Source organism: Apostichopus japonicus, chromosome 2 (assembly GCF_037975245.1).
Source record: "Apostichopus japonicus isolate 1M-3 chromosome 2, ASM3797524v1, whole genome shotgun sequence".
Classification (NCBI taxonomy): Eukaryota; Metazoa; Echinodermata; class Holothuroidea; order Aspidochirotida; family Stichopodidae; genus Apostichopus; species Apostichopus japonicus.
Window position 1 is genome coordinate 19,439,334 of NC_092562.1, and position 20,806 is coordinate 19,460,139.

At 36.1% G+C, this 20,806-nt stretch overlaps 1 protein-coding gene across 1 annotated transcript in view; it reads left to right on the forward strand.

The window, feature by feature from the left end:
• The window catches only part of LOC139979415 (F-BAR domain only protein 2-like), a 71,277-nt gene that overhangs the window by 43,135 nt on the left and 7,336 nt on the right, over window positions 1-20,806 (forward strand). Inside the window, exons 18-24 of the mRNA XM_071990187.1 lie at window positions 1,270-1,350; window positions 7,044-7,198; window positions 8,150-8,355; window positions 9,692-9,847; window positions 10,661-10,793; window positions 11,407-11,609; window positions 14,351-14,571. Of these exons, the coding sequence (XP_071846288.1) occupies window positions 1,270-1,350; window positions 7,044-7,198; window positions 8,150-8,355; window positions 9,692-9,847; window positions 10,661-10,793; window positions 11,407-11,609; window positions 14,351-14,571 (1,155 nt within the window). The remainder of the gene's footprint in view (window positions 1-1,269; window positions 1,351-7,043; window positions 7,199-8,149; window positions 8,356-9,691; window positions 9,848-10,660; window positions 10,794-11,406; window positions 11,610-14,350; window positions 14,572-20,806) is intronic.

Consider the following 20,806-nt stretch of genomic DNA (forward strand, 5'->3'; position numbering starts at 1 on the left):
CCCTGAGATTAAAGAGACAATGCCATAACTAGTCGGCTCGTATGTTTGCTTCATTCTTGTCAATTCTTTAATATTCATTGATTCTTCTTTTAATTGAAAACATAAGAATCGTTTATGCGATCAAAAGATCATAAGAAGGCAAATGTATTCAGTTTGAAATCATTGAACATTTTAATCAAAAGACATAATTTCTGTCTCTCCATTCCTTGATTGCTTTGGACAGACGGTAGGTTATTACGATAGAGAGAGAGAGAATTGGTTCATTTTTTGTTGAAATTCCTTTTCATTACTTTGATCACCTTATGTTTTAGCATGTTTTTATTAATATATATATATATATATATATATATACCTTTGTAGTAGTTATTTTGACTATAATGGAAGTTCAATTATATCCCAGAGCACGTAACCCACTAACGATGGTTGTCGCTAGTTCCCTCTCCTGTTTGTAATTTGCATATATAGATAATTGCAGGGGTGTGATATTTTTGGTGCTTTTCAACAATAATTCTTTTACGTTTGGCCAATTTGACTGATATTTCTCTCAATTTTCCAACTAAATATTAACCCAACCTAGCTAAGATTCATGTCTGGTCCTCCCCCCCTCCCACCAAAAAATAAAATAGCATGCTTAATTTTCTTGAAGTGCTACTTTATAAGACGTTTTTCAGAACCAAAAAATATTTATTGATATTCACAGATCTATGGTAAAGTTGAATAATGTCTAAAAATATTCCAAGAGCAGTGAAAAGCTAAAAATTATAGGTCTTGTTCCCTCATGTTTATTCGTATGAATCTCTGAGTTGGGAATCTTCCATATTAGATGTTAGCTTCAAAACGGTATCTTCTTGAAGACTAGAACATAGCCAGAAAGCTCACAGTAGCATTATCTCACTTATTTAACACTTCCTACTGTTGATAATTTTCTTGTCAGATTTCTCTAATAATTTGCAGTCCTTTAAAGTCTGCTAAGAAATTCTTTGTTATGTATCGTATGTTTGCGAATCACACCCCTGCAGTTGACATTCCTGGTAGCTAGTAGTTTAACATAGTGAGATTTTCCATTTGATATAAACTTAACCATTTTGGGAAGGCAGACAGATGAAATCATTGCAAATAATTCAAAAACTAAAATGGATTAATCCTATATTTTTTTTTGACCTCATGGATTTGTAACTCTATTTTTGAATTCATTTTGTGTCATGTCTATTACTTTTCATCAAATATATGTATATTATATGAATATATAAATTGTATGACTACTAACAGGTACCTTATCGACCCTTGACCTCCTGACCGGTTTGGATGGCTCTTTCTCCAGTCCATATGGGGGACCGCGCTGGTCTATTTGTAAGGAGAACATTTTTCCCCACAAAAAAAGAACCATTTGGGTGTTTTTTCTCTTTGCCTCAGAAATGTCTGTTTTCCCCAGAACATTCTGTCATGTTTTTTCGATTCCACCCATCGTTCTTTTCAAACTCACCCTTCAACCTTCGCAAAATGCCTCCATTCAAGTCTCTACCCATGCTACAAACCTGTTATATTTACCCTTCTGCATTCAGTCTGATCTCTTTAAAAACTATAGTAGAAAAGAAGTTCTGTTTCAAACTTTTCCTCTGTACACTTTTTATCACTCGTCAAAGCTCGGTAGGTGGGTTCCTCATTGCCGGAAAGAACTGCACAACTGTATAGCTTCACAACGAATCTTTTATGGGTTTATACAGGGGAAAGATTGTCTTGTCTCAGTAAAGTCCATCTTGTACACATTTGGTGTTGGGGGGGTCTTTCAAATGCACAAATGATACACCTTGCCAATCACCGCACATGATTGTGAACTACATGATTGTTTAGTAGATTTTGTTTCGTTTCATTCAGTAGAAAAAAAAGATCAGGAGGGACACTCAAGTCCCCATCAAGGACCCTATAGGAGAGGGAAAAAAACTGAAGACACAAACAATCAGTCCCGATTACAATGTTTTAAGTACTTGTCCAAAGCATTCTTAAACCCATTCACACTACTTGCTAGTACAACTTTCTCAGGCAAACCATTCCACTCATTCACAACCCAATTAGAAAAAAAAGTTATGCCGAATATTAATCCTACTTTGTAACTTCTGGAGTTTAAGACAATGACCTCTGGTACATCTAATATTAGCAAACATGAAAACTATTAAGAATCAAAGTTTAAAATGTGACAAGGAATGGGAGGGTGGAAGGGGGGGTGGTAGGGTTGGTAGGGAGATAAATATTTTACATAATCTTCTTGTAGGAGGAGATTAAGTAGCACCAGTTGGAAGTGGTGATTTATATTATCTGGGGTCTTGTCTGAAATGTGGCTGCATATAGCAACAACAGCAGTCATAGATTTCTGTTTGTGGTATCAGTAACTGCTATGAAGTTTTATGGTAGGGATATAAATATAGGATGTATTGATACCTTGTATGATGTGGATCGGCTACTGAAGGGTATAGGCTATTGTTTAATTCCTTGTCGGGAATAACTTTCGGATGAAACATCAATATTACAGCTTCAGTTTTCAGGACTTTGCAGAGTTTTCTTGTTCTACTCCTTACCAAAAAAAAGGGGGGGTCTAATGAAACAAAGGAGGAAGAACAATAGGAACAGAAACTGTTACATTAGCCTGAATGACTTAAGAAACCACCCACTGAGTGTCCTTCTCTGGACACTTAATTTACATATAATGTGCCCTTTATGGGCACTTAATGTAGCCAATTTTATGTAGCCAGGCATAGCTTCAAACAACCATGTTTACTCTGTAGGCATTGAAAATGTGATGTTTGCAACTGGTGTTCACCAACTACCCAGTGTCAAATTTAATCCATGTAGTTTCATAGTAGTTGCCGTTGGTTACTCCTGAGAGACCTTGTTGATCAAATCAGAGATTTTGCGTCGATACACTTCTTTTTTTTTGTTAAGTTGTCTATGACATTACAGCATCTGTCACAATTTCTAAGACCAATAAAAATTTATCACCCATTTTGCTTATTTGCTAGTTTTTAATTTATGAGTAATATAAAAATTTATTCTACTTTGAACTTTGTAAACAATGTTGAAATTGTCAATGGCTAGTAATGCATAAATTTTAGAAATTGTTGGGTTGCTGGATTAATAAAAAGGTTAAGTGGATAATTCTGCCATGCAACCAAGGTTAACTTTGAATACCAAACATAAGCTTGTTATAGATTCAGATTTTACAATTGAAGAAAAGTAAGGCTTTTTAGGTATTTTACAGCAAGATCTAAAAATACAACAACATAAAAAAAAACTGTGAAAATGAAAGAAATTTTGTAGCACAAATTAAGATTATAGCTTATTCCAAGGACATTTCTTATTACAGATATAAAATAAAAAACGAATAAAGTAGCTAACTACTTCTCTGTCAGGATGTTTCAACGCAACTTTATATGTATTTTTTTTTTTTGGGGGGGGGGGCAAAATTTTTGTGCATAAAAAAATAAAACTAGAGCTCTAGGTAATAACTCTTAGCTTATGTCGAGTAGATTTATATCTCGGTGCCCATTAAAAACTCCAATGTGTTTTTATCAAGCGGTGGTTGTCGTGCAGATTAAGTAGTTTGTAACTGAAGACCTGTTTTGCAGAATTTTGCATCCATTTATAGGTACCTTTAGTTACACTTTGAATGGCTTTGGTGTTTATCTTGTGAAACGATTTATGAACATGAATTTGTTATTCTTAATCACACTTGAGGGCAGAGATACGTAATAGACAAGTAGTAGACAAATGCTTCTAAGACAAAATAACTGGGTTCCTCATGAGATGAAAACAGTTAGGTGAATCAGATGACCAGTAAGTTAAAATAGCCAATATTTTAGCTGTACATAGAAAGAGTTTAACAGTGGCCTTCCCGATGCCATAAATATCTTAAACTGAAATGGTTAAGCCAAAATGAAAAATCTTGTCATTTTCTGGTAGAATTAGACAAAAAAGTAGGTGAGATCTTATGCCCTGCTTTAGAGCAAGAGGGAGGTAGAAGAAAAAAATCAATGGCTCGGCAAGGATTAACTTTTGAAGAACCTGTTATTCAAGTCAAGGTTGGGAAGGATGGGGGGGGAGGGTGGGGGAGGTTGGACAGTTAACTGGAAGGGAGATATAAGATGTGACAAAACATTTATAGTGGATATAGCCTAATCTGTTCTGCCTATGTCAGTAGGTCAATAGGTGAATGAAATACACATTGAAGCATGTTAAAGCATGTATGAATATACTGATTTATCAACAGCAGCCATACATGCAGTGTATGTACACATTGTTGGCAATGTATGAACTCAGAAAATCAGGTGAAAGGATTTAGCAGTCAGTACACCGCAGTAGAGATAAAACATTTGGAGCAACGGAAACGATGGTTAATGATAACAAAAAATGATGTTTTTGAATATGAGATGATCTATCATGTGTCAATGTTTCCACTTTTTAATCTGATTCACTCCATATGCAAAATCAAACCACTTTTCATCTTTGTCAAACTACTTCCATCCAAACCATCCTCAAAACTTGCTTCTTTTCTCGTCACAACTTTCCAGACGTTCTTCATAGTTTCGAAGTGATGTGTTTCTTTTAGTGTTCAATTTGCTCTTGTTTGTCAGTAGTGTACTTTTATAACCTAACATCCACATACATACCAATCAATATCTGCTGCCCTCATTTTGCAATACAGTAGATTTGATTTGCATGCTAGAATTAGTATCATCATTGTAGCTATTACATTTTCACAACACTTTTCAAGTTACACCTTCAATGAAAAAAGCAGTTAACAAACTGTTCAATATTTACAGCAAAAAGCATTTGTCTGTAAATATTTTTTTTTCGTCTCAGAAGAGAATTTTTTTTGGGTCTCAGAAGAAGTAAAACTCAATGTTTTATTTGTTGCCAGCCCTAGATCAATTTATAATAAGATGGGTCAATTAGCATATTGCCTCATTAGCATTCTCTTTGCCCTTTTTTTTCACTCTTCAGATTTCTCTCATTAGAATAGCAAACATCTTCTGTCCTGACATGTTCAGTTGTTTGCGAATGGTTCTTGAAACTAATTAGAATCCTACGATTTCCTGAAATACAAAGCAAGTTTCCATTTCCATAACGAAATTCAAAGTCCTTTTTGCAAGATGACATTGCAAAAAAAAGGAAATCGCTGCTTTGAAGTTTTAATCTTATCCTCCTCTTTAGTACTATTCCCATTGCTATAGGTTGAGGTCTAAATGTGGGCTCATGAATGAGTCACCTTCTCAGAGTGGAAAAATCTAAGAATTAGAGAAGGGGTTTTGGCCTCTGTTCCTTTCCACAATCACCATAATTATCTTTGATATCAAGAGATCTGACATGTGACTACATTCATTCGTGGTTGAGGAATATCAAACAGCCAGTGGCCTTTGTTTAATATATGAAACAAAATAATTTGTCAAGATGGTGCCCCTTTCAGTCACTGTATATATTCAAAGTTGGATTGCGTTTTTAAACTCTGTCAGATAGATATACATGTCATGCCTACTGCTGATGTGTACTCTGCTAGGTCATTCGCGGAAGTTTGGTTTAAAATGTTGCAAAGTTTTACCCTTCTGCCAGCTGATACATTAGTTTTTAAAAGCTGTACTCTTGTGAGTCTTGGTGAGAATTTTTGGGTATTGTTTACAGATGTGAGATATTCACCAATAAATATTTGCCATCATTCTGTTTTTAATTTAATTTTTACTGACTGATTGATTGAGATGCAGGAAACAGTATATTAAGTTTAAGTAAGTTTTTTTAGTTGAAGTTAATAAATATATCAATGCTATGTCCATAGGTAAAACCCCATAACAAAATTACTTGTTAGATGACTTAACCAACTTCATTTCAAGAAGTGAAGCAAAAGTTTAAAACAATAAATTTTTAAATTTGCTTTTACATAAGTTCTTACCTTATATGAAAAGTTCAATATCTGATGAAATGAAACAGATTTAATCAAATTTATTAATGTAATTCACTTAATTAATTAATTTAATTAACTGGACTACATTTATGAAAATAAAAACAAGGATGGCTTCATTTGGTCAATTGCCATCTTATTTTAAGAACTGCTCATTATGCTTGAAAAAAAAAATTCCCACCAAACTCAAAATGCTGCTTTTAATACAATGAGCTGTATTTCCTTCCTTTTTCTAGAAACTTCTGAAAAAAATGGCTGACACCATAATTCTTAATGCAGTTTTGATAGACAAAGCTTATATCTTTCTGTCTTTGGTGGACTTTGGTACATAAAAGAATTGTGCTCCATTTAACACAATGTATAGCTTTTCAAGCCTGCTAGTTCCTTTACTGAGTGTCAATGCCAGAACTTTCAAAATGAAATATTTTCCTATGTACTTATACCTTTGTCATGTATTGAAACGCTTCCATTGTCTTCATCATACCAAATGGACTTTTTTCTAACATCTGCTTCAGTCTTGTTCTTCCCACCATGCTGCTATTATTACTATTACTATTATTATGTTGTTTTTTCTTTTTATATTAAATAGCACACAATTTTTTAGTCATTTTCAGTCTTTGTATTTTGTGACAAAATGTACATAGATAGATAAAAAAAAAGGCCCCCAAAAAAGAGGAAAAATCTTGCCTTTCCTTAATGTGCTGTATCATATACCTCATTGTGTACCCTTTGTGTTAACTGTGTTAAAATATTTTTCTCTCTTTCCTTCTATAATATTCTGATATTGTTGCAATTCAAGTGTAAAAAAAAAAATACCAATGTAATATCAGCAAGTGATATTTGCTTCTATTTTTATTTTATTTCCTTTTTGGGCATTATTTTTGTATTTCAAGTTATCAAAAATGTGGCATGTATAATTTAAGTGTCTTCACTTAGCAATTAGAAACAGTTAATCCCTCGCTAACATCGTTATAACATAGGTTAATAATAATGGTGTATTTTCATATCTCCAATATATACAGTACCTGCTCCTCTTTTACCTCTCGCTGTTTCCAGGAGTTAAAAGCTAACATTTGTCGTTCTGTTTACTTTTCTCCAGCGAATGATCTGTTGCAGAGTCCAACTACCACGAGTAACTCATTGCCCCCTCCTCTACCAGAGAAACAAAGGATGAGCATGAGTTCAGTCTCCTCCAATAATAGTATACCAATCCTCCCCAATAGACCGCCCTCCAGACCCCGGAGAGATATACCGGTAAAGTTTCAATTTTCAGTGCAATTTATTACGACAAGGGGGTTATCCCAAAAATTACCCATCCAAATTCCACATATATTACTGCACTGTCTATGTAGCGTGTTCATGCATTTGGAAAAATCAGCATTGAAGTTGTTACAGTGTAGTGTTGTGTAAAAGTAAGAGGACCTGATGTTTCCATCCTAGCAGGATCTTCTTCAGAGGCTGAATGACAACTTAACAGTAACAGAAGGGACAAATAAAAAAAACACAGAATACAGTCAGGTTAATGAGCAGGGTGAACACAAAAGAGATAGATGTAAGGGGATTAGTAGACAAGGGATGAGAGAAGAAAGAAACGACCAGGGGAAGAGGAGAGGTAGGAGATGATCTGTAGAGGGACACAGAGAGGATTAAGGGAAGATGGTAGGGATTAAACTAGAGAAGGACAAAGACAGAAAAGTGTGGAGACAAAAAGTTGGAAGAAAACTACAATAGGTGGGGTGTCAGAGGGGAAAAGCAGTGTATTGTTCTCAGTTTGAGGTTCTCCCAGAGAAGTACAAGTAAACTTGACAAATACACACACAGAATACAGACAGGTTAATGAGCAGGGTGATCACAAAAGAGATAGATGTAAGAGGATTAGTAGACAAGGGATGGAGAGAAGAAAGACACCAACAGGGGGAAGAGAAATGGTAGGAGATAATCTGTAGAGGGACAAAGAGAGGATTAAGGGAAGAGGGTAGGGAGTAAACTTGAGAAGGACAAAGACAGAAAAGTGTGGAGACAAAAAGGTTGAAGAGAGCTACAATAGGAGGGGTGTCATAGGGGGGAAACAGTGTATTGTTATCAGTTTGAGGTTCTCCCAGAGAAGTACAAGTAAAATTGACAATCAGATAATCAATATCTTATTGATCATAATATTGACAAATAAGTTTAAGCTTACGATCTCTTTCGTCTCTCTTTCCACAGTCTCCGAGTTTCTCTGATCGAGAGATTCCACCCTTCCCCCGTCAAGACAGTTCCTCATCTTTGACGTCGCCCTTCACTTCCTCTTTTGCCATGGGTGGTTCCAGGGGGCCTAGTCCCCTGACGTTGGGCTTCTCAGATACCATTCCAATAGCTGCTGCCTTCACAGAACAAGCCAATGGTTACTTTAAGGGAACCGACATGACTAAGTAAGTAAAGCATGAACAAACGAAAACAGTAAAAAAAATATATATATTTTTTCATAATTGATTTGAAGCATCTGTTTTTTTTGTGTCTTACAAATTTATTCTTGAGCACAAATTATGATTTTCAGCCCTTGCTGCTTTTTACTTCAGAGGATCTGTCCCTTGTTATATTTACACTGGCATAGCACAAGGACCTATGTCAGACCTGAATTTGTATCCACAGTATTAATAATACAGGACCACATACATAAATCAAAAGAAAATGTAATGATACTGGAGGAGTAGTCCATTTTACGAGCAGTCGCTCTCACGAAAGCTAAGAAATAAACCTCTGATCAGCAATTATTAATTCCATCAGGTTGGGGCAAGAAATGGGTACTTGATTATGTTTAACAAAGACCATTGTATCAGTCACTTTCAGTGAGAATTGAGTGGTTTCATCATTCCATTTCAGTGTAATATGTAGAAAGCCTTCCACGTAAAACTGCTTTTGTACTGATAATTATGTGAGGCATTATTAAGAAAAGAATTTGTGATTTATTCTTTTTTTCCTTTTTCTTTCCCCTAACAAAACTTACTTTTTGAACTGATTCTTAGTTGCAAGGTACTTGCCGAGATTTAAGTTGTTCGAGTAATACAAAACTAGATGTTGAACAGTATGGAGAATGCGTAACTCACCATCCCTCAGGGCTGAGATCACATATACTTTTTTTTTGGGGGGGGGGCTTTTGCACCACCCCAGAATAAACTAAGGGGTCAATCAGAATATTACAAAACATCCTAGCACACAGAACATAAATATATAAAATGGGGTACAACCTAAACAGTCAAAAATTCTTTAAGATTGTTTCAAAAGTTGCAAAATAAAGCAACATTTCACATCTAAATACCAAAATCTTAAATCCCACCCCTAAGAACCCTGCCCTCATTGACATATCATATTAGAGCTACCCCCCACCCTCCAGTACAGTACAAATATGGTAAGTTCACCCCTACCATACCTAACTCACCATACCTCACAATACTGGTAACATTTGAATATAATTGATCTGAATATACACAAATAAAAATGAAAAAAAATCAAATAGCAAACAAATAGCAATTTTGGAAGAACTATACATGTGAATATTTTACTGGATGATATTTGACAGAAACTATACTTATGAAATAGTCAGGCCACCCAAGGAAAAGAAACAATAGAAAAACACAAACAGACACCATGGACCCCCCCCCCCCCATCATTCCAACAATTTGATCCTACAATAAAAGTATTCAACAATGTTTGCCATCATTTGTTTGTCATCTTTTGTAATTAATTTTTTTCCTTCTGTGTCGATAGGAGTCTAGCCAAAATCACTGGTGATCTGATGGTATCATTCCCAGCTGGCATCATCCAGGCCTTAACCAGCAATCCCTCACCCCCTGTACTAAGTGTGAGGGTGAACAATGTCAGCAAGTTGGAGCAAATATTACCAAACAAGCAATTAATCACAAAGTGAGTACTGATAATGTTTGCTATTTAGTGGAAACTTGAGAATATTGGGCTTATATGCATCCGGTCACTTTTGTCGTGATCACCCAGTGGTGATACAATCGACAATTTCAACAAACTTAATTGCATACTAATAATTACAATGTAAGAGACTGACTTTGGTCAGCTTGCGGCTTTGATAAGCCTATGAGGCTTCTTCGCGAGTTCCTGCTTGCAGGAGGATCTAATATACATACATACATTGTATTATCCCAGGCATAATGCAGTGGTTAGGAACAACATTGTAGCAACAGAACCAACATTATTACAGTAGTTGAAGTAAGAACACCTTATCAGCTTGACTGGTGTTATGTAGTCATTAATCTAACCTACAGGACAGAAAGTTGTCAGTTCTCAGATACTGCACAACCAGTAATATTACATACATGTTAATATGTGTGTATAAATATATATATATATATACATATAATGCAATTGAACATTGCAGCCCACATATAGTAGTATGCTAAACAACGTCATGCCACCTGTCAGCTGGTTTCTCGTTCTGAGGGTGACACGGCTTATGAATATTCCGCACTGCAGTCGCGTGGGTCACATCAATTACCGCTCGATGCTATGTACAACCCCACGTGACTTATTTGCATATATGCCAGCAGTGCAGACTGTATCTGTTATAACATTTTGTAGATACTAATTATTATTACCCTGCCCTGGAAAGTATTTTCATGAAATGTTGCTGAACATGTAAACATTCTTCCGTTTCCCCCTAACCGCTTCCTCATCTTCTTGTTTGCCGCATCTCCTCCTTATCGACAGCGATGTCTCGATGAATCAAGGAGACAGCAATGCCTATGTATTCAACATGCAGAACCTTATCATGCTGATTAAGAAACAGTTTGAGAAGAATGCTGCTGCCTCATACTTCAATGTTGACATTCTTAAATATCAGGTAATTTTTAAGCAAACTTTTTTCTCATTTGACGTCATCTCCATTGTGTTTTCTGTTGTGTTCATTTGTCTGTTGGACAGTCTTGAGTTATATTCATCTTCCAAAGAATTGTCCCAATATCTGCCTCTGTTAGCGAGCCACTCCATGTAAACAGGACAATAGCAAGTGTACTGGCCACTTTGAGTGGTTCTACCATTCTATTTCAGTAGGGTCCTATAAGGGTCCTATAAGCTGCTGTAAGGGTCCTATAAGTTATAAAGGTCCTATAAGCTATGGAATGTGCTTCACATTAACTGCTTTGTATTGATATTTACATGAGTGATTATTAAGAAAAAAGTTTCCTTTTGTCTTTTCTCACCCCAATAAACCTTACTTTGAACTGATTCTTAGTTGAAAAATACTTGCCAAAACTAAAGAACAGATGAGAGAGGAAACCTTGGGGGCTACAGTTCTCGGGACATGGGTTCAGTTAGTGGTCCAGGGGAACATTAGATAAAGAAAAAGATCACGTGGGGGAAGGGAGGGGGCTAACCTGACTGTTGATGCTCCTGCAAGTAAATCTAAGCAAGGAAGAGTAAATGGCTTAAGTGTGGGATTTCATGTCTTATTGCAGGTCAAACCTGAAGTAGACGCTGGTTCCATGCCTTTGAAACTCTGCAGTTACTGGAAATGCGAAACAACCTGTACGGAGATTAGAGTCGATTACGCCTACAACCCAACAGCTATGGAAAACCCTGTGCCTCTCTCTGATGTTTCCCTGATCGTACCCGTCGATGGGGGCGTGACGGTGATGCAATCTAAGCCAGCTGCCACCTGGTATGTGTAATATACTATCAGTGTTCTACTATAGGTGTGTGGCAGTATTGCTGCCATTATTAAAAAACTTGCAATATAAGTCAATACTTTTAAATAATCTATGCGATCATGATGGCGTGTATGTGCGTGTGTATGTATGTATGTATGTACTACGTGACACTTACTCGTAAACATGGAAAATTAAAAAGCTAATGGTGGATTAATGTCATACTTGGTATGTGGGTCTGTTTATTGAGTACAAGAAGCCTGTAGCTTCTGTGAAATTCAATGGTCATTTGGGGTCAACAGAGGTCAAAGTCTGAAAACTTTGTGAACACATTAACTCAAAAGTTCTTCTCTGTTGAACTTTATACTTAGTATGTAGATCCAGCTTGGTGAGTGCAACCATCCTACTGAAATTGGTAGAGGTCAAAGGTCACATGAGGTCAACAGGCATCAAAGTATGAAAACCTTTTAAACATGATAACTTCAAAATTAAAGCTACAATTAATCTCTCAATTCTCTGTGGCTGTGATTTTTATTTTGGTGAACATATTTTAGTAAAATTAAGTTAAGTTTAAGTATTGTGAAGGGGTTCTATAGTTCTTCAATGAAACATACCTGGCATCCAGGTAATGAAATCTGCTTCAGAGTTCATAGTCTTCTTTTGAACAAGAAACTTCTACCTTCTATCAGTTTTCTCCTCTGAGCCTCAAGGGCTCAACAGATTATCTCAAATGGGCACAGACTGGCTCAAGGGGTCAAAACGTTATCCCAAATGGTGGAAAATTGGCCAATTTCTCAAAACTATTTCACAATGTATAAACTATGTTGTGTAACTCTCAACAATTATTAAAGGGATTGGTAGCTCAAATTGGTAAAATGTGTCTATAGATATTTCACAAAGGCAGACTGTTCCTTCTGGATATTGAAACATTTTTGGTTTAAAGTTCTATACTGTAAAATCCTTACCAGTGAATGACATGGTTGATGCCCCAAAGCAATTGTTACAAACCTTTTCTGGTTCTCACCTACATTAGTCAGATAGTTATTTTGAGTTTTGAGTAAATTTATATGGCTAGGAATCCCAGAGCTAACTGGCTTGCTGTTTATTTTATTTTTTTCAATTTCAAAACTGTTAACCATTTCTTCATTATCTCAAAATAAAACTCCAACTTTTGACAATTTAAAAACTTTTCACTAGTTGAAAACTTTTTTTCATGCGATTGTAAGTGTTAGCTAGTAACAAAAATGTAGCCAGAATATACTCACAAAAGCTGCTGTATAGGCAAAATCTTCTTTCAGTGTAAATATGTGACACCAACTCTAAATGGATGATATTTCACCACACAGTACTCAATAATCACATCGAATGAAACGTTTAATCTGCGAGTTGCAGCCGCTGGTCCTTCGTGCATCAGAGGATGCTATTTAGGTTAATCCCATCTGACCTCAAATAACTTCTCTTAATGTGATTATACCATTTACCAGAAGATGGAGAAGACAAATATCAGGTGTCTATTTCGATTGTGCCAATTTTATGGAGTTTAAAAAAATATAAAAAACCATGATAATCTGTACACCCCACATTGTCTGTTTTGCAAAGAGTATAAAATCTGATTAAGTTTCATAGTGTCTGTTTTCAAGAAAGCATCGCTTGTCTGTATCGTTTCTCGTTAGGACGCAGCGTCAATGTGAAGGCTTGGGTCTTTTTTTGATGCTGGGATCATATTTCTAAGCTGCCAGAGTTTATCGTACATGAAATCCAAACACATAAATGTAAATTGACAGTGTAAGCTGTGTCAGTGAACTCAGGTAAACCGATTTTACTCTGGGTACCGAAAGCCATCAGCGTGCATCTCTGACAGCAGCAGTTGTCCCAGGGTATTGTGTCTAAGTTTGGTGCATAAAAACCAAAGTAATAAAAAAACACGAGGAAAAACCTGTACGACGGAAATAAGAGAGAGCCCTGAAACTGATCCGAAAATTGTCAAAATTATTGGTGTCGCTTTGAACAATTTTTACGGAGGTCAATGGCTCGGGCTTGTGAATGCGACCAAGATCTGTATTCTCAACTGGGAGAATCAGCTAGCTTTACAAGTGAAGTAGAAACTTTGAGATGCAGGATGAGAATAATGTGCTATCGATGATTTTGTGGAATCAATTTGGGCCAAGATAGGTTATAAGGTAGTCATTAGATGCTTTTCTGAAGGGTGGATAATCTCTATCTGGTACTTAAAAATTAATATCACTTCCTAATGGCTCCGATTGTCAGTCGATTTAGTTCACTGGAAGGGTGTTATCGAGGTCGTCAGGTGATGTGTTGGTTTTAACAGATTATCACAGACTATGTCAGATTAGAGATGTTGAGTCCAGCTATTGTCTTTCTCATGTTTATTCATATTCTTAGGCATGTCATTTTATTGAATACATAATCAGCCACAGAGCTGTTCAATTGGCCAGTTGGGAACTGTTTTTTTATACTATGAACAATAAATATTTAAACGGGTCACTCTCATTTCATGCTTCAGTACAAACAGCTGGAAACATTTCACACACATAAACAGGACATGCTTACAGCTCGTGCTGTCAGTACAAGTGCTTTGAAAGCATGATATGAGAGCTCACATTGTGAAAGGGAAAAAAAGGGGAAAATGGAAGGATCTCCCAACTATGTGTGAGTTCAATTAAATCAATTTTTTTTTGTCAACTTGAACGAGCTACAACTCACAATTCAAATTTCTTTTCCGTTGGGAATGCAGGTCAGCGGAGAGGAAGACTGCCCTTTGGAAGCTGGGTGACATTACAGAGGCCACGGGGACCGGGTCACTCAGAGCCAAGTTTGAGTTGCAGGAAGGGCCGAGCCGGCCAGCCACATTAGCAGTCAAGTTCTCAAGCGAGGGGACAACTCTCTCAGGACTGGACATTGATCTGATCAATCCGTCCTACAGGTTATCTCTGGTTAAGAAGAGATTTGTAACAGGTAAGAGAAATGATAGATTTTCCTATCGAATAATTTTTTGATCCTCCAGAAGGACAACCAAAAGTGCGATCACCATTAAATCACCCTTTGAGGCAATATCGATATCGTTTAGCGATGCTGAACAGCACTAAAATCGTGTAACGATGTTTGTTTATAAGCTTGAAAGTTTTATTCCAACAACAAAAAGTAACTGAAATTTTCCAATTTGACATTTGATTAATTCTAACATGAAAAAGTGTCTATATGATGAAGTAGTGAAAGGGAGGGTTTGATCAACTTCCATCTTATCAGTGTTTCATGGTACATTTTGGGTAAAATTTGCCAAACCAAATGTATAACCCTGCTGTAAGTATAGGAATATAGTCTGTCTATAGAAAACAATCATAGGGACCATGGTTTAATATGTAATAAATTTTTATGTCTTATAGAATAATAGCCAAAATTTTGGTTACCATTAAGACTGCATATTGGTATGGTCCATCCATTAAATATGGTTTGCACAGGTCATGGTTTCACATGCAATATTGTGTTTAGATATCTTATAGAATGATAACCAAATATTGGTTACCATTAAGACTGGTTATTTATACAGGGTCTATCTATTGAATATGTTGAGCACATGCCATGGTTTCATATGTTACAAAGTGTATATCTTATAGAATGATAACCAAACATTGGTTACCATTGAGGCTGCATATTGGTATGGTCCATCCATTGAAAATGGTGTGCACAGACCACGGTTTCATATGTTATTATGTGTATATCTTAAAGACGGGGTCCATCCATTGAATATCGTTTCAATCTTGTCAGATTCAACTTAAGGAAGGTTCTAAAGGAAGATTCTAAAAGTTGAATGTTTTCTTAAACCACATTTATAATTTTTTGTTAAGCCTAGTTACATGTCTAAGTCAAATGTATTATGTGGAGAACTGTTCACAACAATGCGGCACACATCCTTTTGTCCCCGTACCGCAATGAAGACTTCCAGTTCGACAGTGATAAGGACTGACAAATCAAGTAGAGGAATCTCTCTTGACCTAAGCTACCTTCCTTTGCCCCTGATCCACCCAGACCAAAGTGCAAGCGGATCACATCCATTAGTTTCGAAGGTCTCGTGGATGTTGCATCAAAGTCCACGTGAAGACCGTTTGTGACAGAAAACCTCCGTCCTTGCGCCGGCCCCGAATTTGGCACGATAAAATTTCCATCGAAAATGTCTTCAAAGGGGTTACATTTCTTTTTCCATTTTGACTTGAGAGATTGCTCCAGACGCAGACGAGGTTCATGTTACACAAACAAATTTCTAAACTTTCTTGTTGAAAGGAGTCCTTTGGGGGGTTCACAAGAAAAATTGAGGTGAAAAGATTAGCCATCTGCGACCATTTGTCTGTTGCTACCTGATTTGGGAGCAATATTGATTTCCTTGGGAGCCAAAGTCACTTTCAGTTCAAGGTATTCTGCAAACATTGAATGTTACGCTATTAAAGAGACATGGAGATACTGAATTTATCAGCATGTTCAAAGGTGAAAAGTCTCTTGTTGAAACCCTTTTTTCACAAATCTGTCATTTTCGATTTTTTTTTTATTAGTATTCTTATACTTAATTTCATCCATGTCTTTACAAGTTCTCTAAGTTGTGAATTTGATTCCATCTTCTAAATGGTTCAGTCTTGCTACATTGTGCATAAAGATAATTACATCATAAGTTCCAGTAAATGGGTGTCACTTTTGTCGAGAGGACTCTGTTTTTAAATGCAAAAAAACTTCAAGTGTTGCTTTGTATTTCTTGCTAATATTAGAAAATAAATAACAAATAACTGTCTAGCATTACTTGGAAGAAAAGTGCAAATTGCTCTCTATCTCTCTGTAGTTTGATGAGCCAAGCAAGGATACCTGTTTTCTGTGACCAAGGTTACGTATGAAGACCAGCATGGTCCCCCCCACCCAACCCCCACCCTGAACGCACCTTTGAGAGTAGCGTGAAATAATGCATATGTATGTGCATTCATTTTGAGATCAAGAGGAATAAAAGAGGAAAATCAATTCTATTTGCCCTCAAGGAGAGGTAACTTTTGAAGAATATTTCCTCAAAATTAAAGGTGCATGGAATGTGCAATTGCCTAGTCTACCATGAAGTGTTCACAATACGAACAGATTTGTTTGCGAGGGCCGTTGTTTGTGTATAAATTAAATTAGATTTTTTTTTTTTTCGTTACGAGCACATCTGCCGTTAGCTTACACGTATGTGTGCTTTAGTTGAACCAATAAAGTCTACCATTAAAGTGTCTACCAATATGTTCACAATATGAACAAATTTGTTTTGCGAGGGCCGTTATTTGCGTATAAATGAAATTCGATTTTTTTTATTCCGTTTTGAGCACATCTGCCGTTAGCTTACATGTATGTGTGCTTTCTGTTGAACAAGTAGGTCAGTCTCCTTCAAGGGACTATAACTGATAAGGTGGTTATGCACTTCAGGGCATACAAGTTATCCTGTATGTTATTAAATAAAGGCCATCAACAGGTTTCTTTTATTTTTTTGTGTAAGATAAGAGTGTGTCTGGTATTTGTCTGTCAGTTGTTTGCTGTGAGGGCATTTTCTTTCCATAACTAGAAATATTTGAAGAAATACTAATCCTCACCTGTGACCTCTTTCTGCAGTAAGATTCTTTACAAAGATGAGGAATTCCCAAAGGGGTGTGCTTGTTGTTTTCCTCAGGTGAACATGGGGGGCGGGGGGGGGGCTGTGAAGGGCTCTTTGTTCAGTCTAGATCGTGGAGAGAAAAATATCCTCAAAAAAACATTTTTAGATTAACAAATCAACTTGAAAGCATATCAGCCATCATTTTTTATGTGTTTAATCATGTTATGGGACACTATTACTATAAGACCATTCCATCTAATCCCACCATAGGGATGGGGGGGAGGGGGGTGATGGATTTGGAAGGTTGGGGCATTATTGCTCCCCTTTGCTTGCTACATGATCAATCAACTACCTCAGGTTTACCCAAAACAATATTTGACAGTTTGGAAATGTCTGCCTGAGGAATAACAGCAATTTTTTATTGTTTATTAAGGTATGGATTTATTCCAACAGAATTTTTGGAGAAACAAAAATGGAAGGTAATGACCTCAAGACAGTTTATTGTCCATCAACCTTAAACCCATTGTTGACATAATTACATGATCACCAATTGGCAGAATAAAAATCTACAAACCAAAACAACATATGTAAGAAAATGTCCAACATTCCACTCATAAGTCAAGCAGAATTTTTACCGTTTGCAACCTTTTTAACACTAAACATCGTTTTTTTTCTCTGAAGAAAAAGATCTGTTGTCTGTCTCCCCTATATCGCAAATTCTCGAAGAAGAAGAAAAAAAATCCGAAAAGAAAAAGTGTCATGTAATATTATACCCTGGTTTACACTCAGGAGTTAATAGACAGAGAGATCTATTGGGCAATTTTATAACAGCTGCTCTAATTGCCCAAGTATTCTTTCTTCATATCTTACTCCACATATCGAATAGAACAACTCTACCATTGGCATTGACCTCCTTCCTTCGCCCGTTGGGTTTTGAAATAAAAAGGGCAGGGATTTTACCGTTATCATTCTGAAACTGAATTTATTCAAAGCACTGTTTCAAGTGTGTCATTAATTCCCATGTAGAATTTCTTCTAATCACATTATTTAGAATTACATGAACATTTTGAGGCCCCCTTTTTCCTTTTTTTTGGTTTTCCCATTTGACAGTTTTTTTTTTTTTTCTTTTCTCTAATGTCCCTTGAAGATGTCCTTGAGGAATGCTTACATAAGCATGCTTTCTATGCACCTCTTTGATTCAGCTAGAATGGGGGAAAAAGAGAAAAAATCTTCCGTTTTCGCTGCCTCTATATAGATTTTTTTGTTTATATAAGAGAACCCTTTCTAGATTCTATTTATTTGGAACCTTGGAGCCAGCTTCTTGTCTAGTAAATGTAAGACACAGGTATCTGTGTTGACTTTGCAATTTTCAGAAAGTCATCAATTCAGGTTGTATTTCTGCCAGAGAGATCTGATTTGATTTGCTTGATTTTCTGACTAGTTACATTTTCAAGCACGAAAGGGAAAAATTTATGTTTTTTTTTTGCTCGCTTCAGATCTACAGTAATTCAAACAAGCAGAAAAATATTGTTTCCTTTGATCTGTACGTTTCTCATCTCAAGAACAGTCTTGAAGAGGAAATATATTTCCTTTGCTCATAGTTTATGCTTTCAACTTTAATTTGCTCATTCTTTCTGAAAGGGCTAAATAGTGTACAAAGAAAAGTACCCCACCATAATAATGGCAATTGTAGGGTGCTTGTTTATCCCTAAAATCGATTATTTAGGCAGTCAGGGTAGGAATTGGTTTGTGCATAGTTTAAGTTATACTAGGATATATGGAGTGACATCAGATGTGAACAGATAAATCTCTGTACATTTACCAAAACAGGCATGTTTTGCAGTAGATGAGCAATTTCTTCACATTTTTTTCTCTCTCTCTCTCAGATAAATCTTTGAGAAATGTTTATTTTCACAAGCAAGTCAGCAATCAAAGACTGACTGGGAGAACCACAGATAATTGGCCATGAAGATTTTAAATAAATTTAATTACTTTCAAATAGAGATTTCAATTGGTGCTCATCAAGAGATTTTGTAGTCATTGGGTCTACAAATTAACAGTTAAGTTGCCTTCATACAACCTCAAACTGTTGACAGAGCTTGTCATATTTTTAAAATTTGAAAGTAGACTTTGTTTTTAGGATAAAGTTTGTTGCTTTGTAGTAACTGTGACTCTCTATTATGTAGTCAATTCTAAGACAAATTGTCATAGACAGTATTAATGTTAGGGGGAGGGGAGGTTTTACATCAAGCATAACATACAGCTGCTGTATCTTAAGTGACAATAATACTTCTGTGAGGCATCTTCTGCAATCATCCCAAGCAAGGTAGTAATTTCAAAGGATAATGCATATGACTCTAAATAGCGATTTACAGAGGCTTACGGTCGTACCTTCCATGTTAATACAGTACACCTTTTTGAAACACTCAACTTTGCTGTTATTACAACCTTAAAGCAATCTTTTGTGTTTCATCATAATTCTTACCAAATCCACCAAAATAAGATTGTAATTATTCAAACTCTTACAAACAACCCCAATTTTTTGCTGTGTTTAATGAAGTTAAGGCTTAATGAAAAAGTCAGTTGCTCAGACACCTTTTCATGTTGGTATTAGTCACCTGTAAATTATCAGATTGGTAAACTTTCATTTTGTTTGTCTACTTGATATTTGAAACGATACCAGACAGACCTAGTCATACTAAAGGACGAGAGTTTGGCGTCAAGCAGCATCGCAAAATATCTTCAAAAGTCAACTCCAAGAGACCATTCATTCATTTATTTGTTTCTTCACAATATAAATACAGAGAAGTTAACTAAGTGACAAAACATATCAACAACAGGGAAAATTGTGAAAGGAAGCACTCCAAAAAACCCAGAGGGCTTGTCTAGTAGAGCGCTCCCATAAGTAAATAGAGAGAACAATACAAGAAAACAGTAACACTTATACCCACCCGCACACCAATCCAATACGTATAACCCACCCATCCCACCCCCACCATCCACAATACATAAATATACACATATGCATACATACACAATTGAATACAAATACACACACGCATATAGTATATACACACATACACCCATGTTAATATAAACATGTATGCTTACTTACACAAACACAATCATGTATATACATAGGGGGAAGAAAGATTAAAATAACAATGAGATAAGTTTAGCAGAGAAATCATCCCAAGTAGTAATTTATCCGGTATTGCATGGCAAAATGCTATGCCAAATGTATAGCAGTTTTGTACACAGGGACGAAAGTATTTAATACGAGCATATTTCAGAGCTTTCAAAAGCTACCACACAAAATTAGATCACTTAGTTATTCAGTGCCAAAGTCACCTATTATAACACATAGTTAAAGTAGCATACAATAGTACAGGTAAATTCTACTTTAGAGTTTTAGATAAACATTAACAAGCACTTCCTGTGACTTTTAAGTCTGTGTATATCTAACAGGGAACGAGAGGATACACGTCTCATCTTCAATATTGTTTTTACGCCCACACCTTTGAAACCAGCTTATACGTGTTTTACAAAATTCCCTCTTTGACATAAGAAAAAAATATAGAGGGTTTGAAA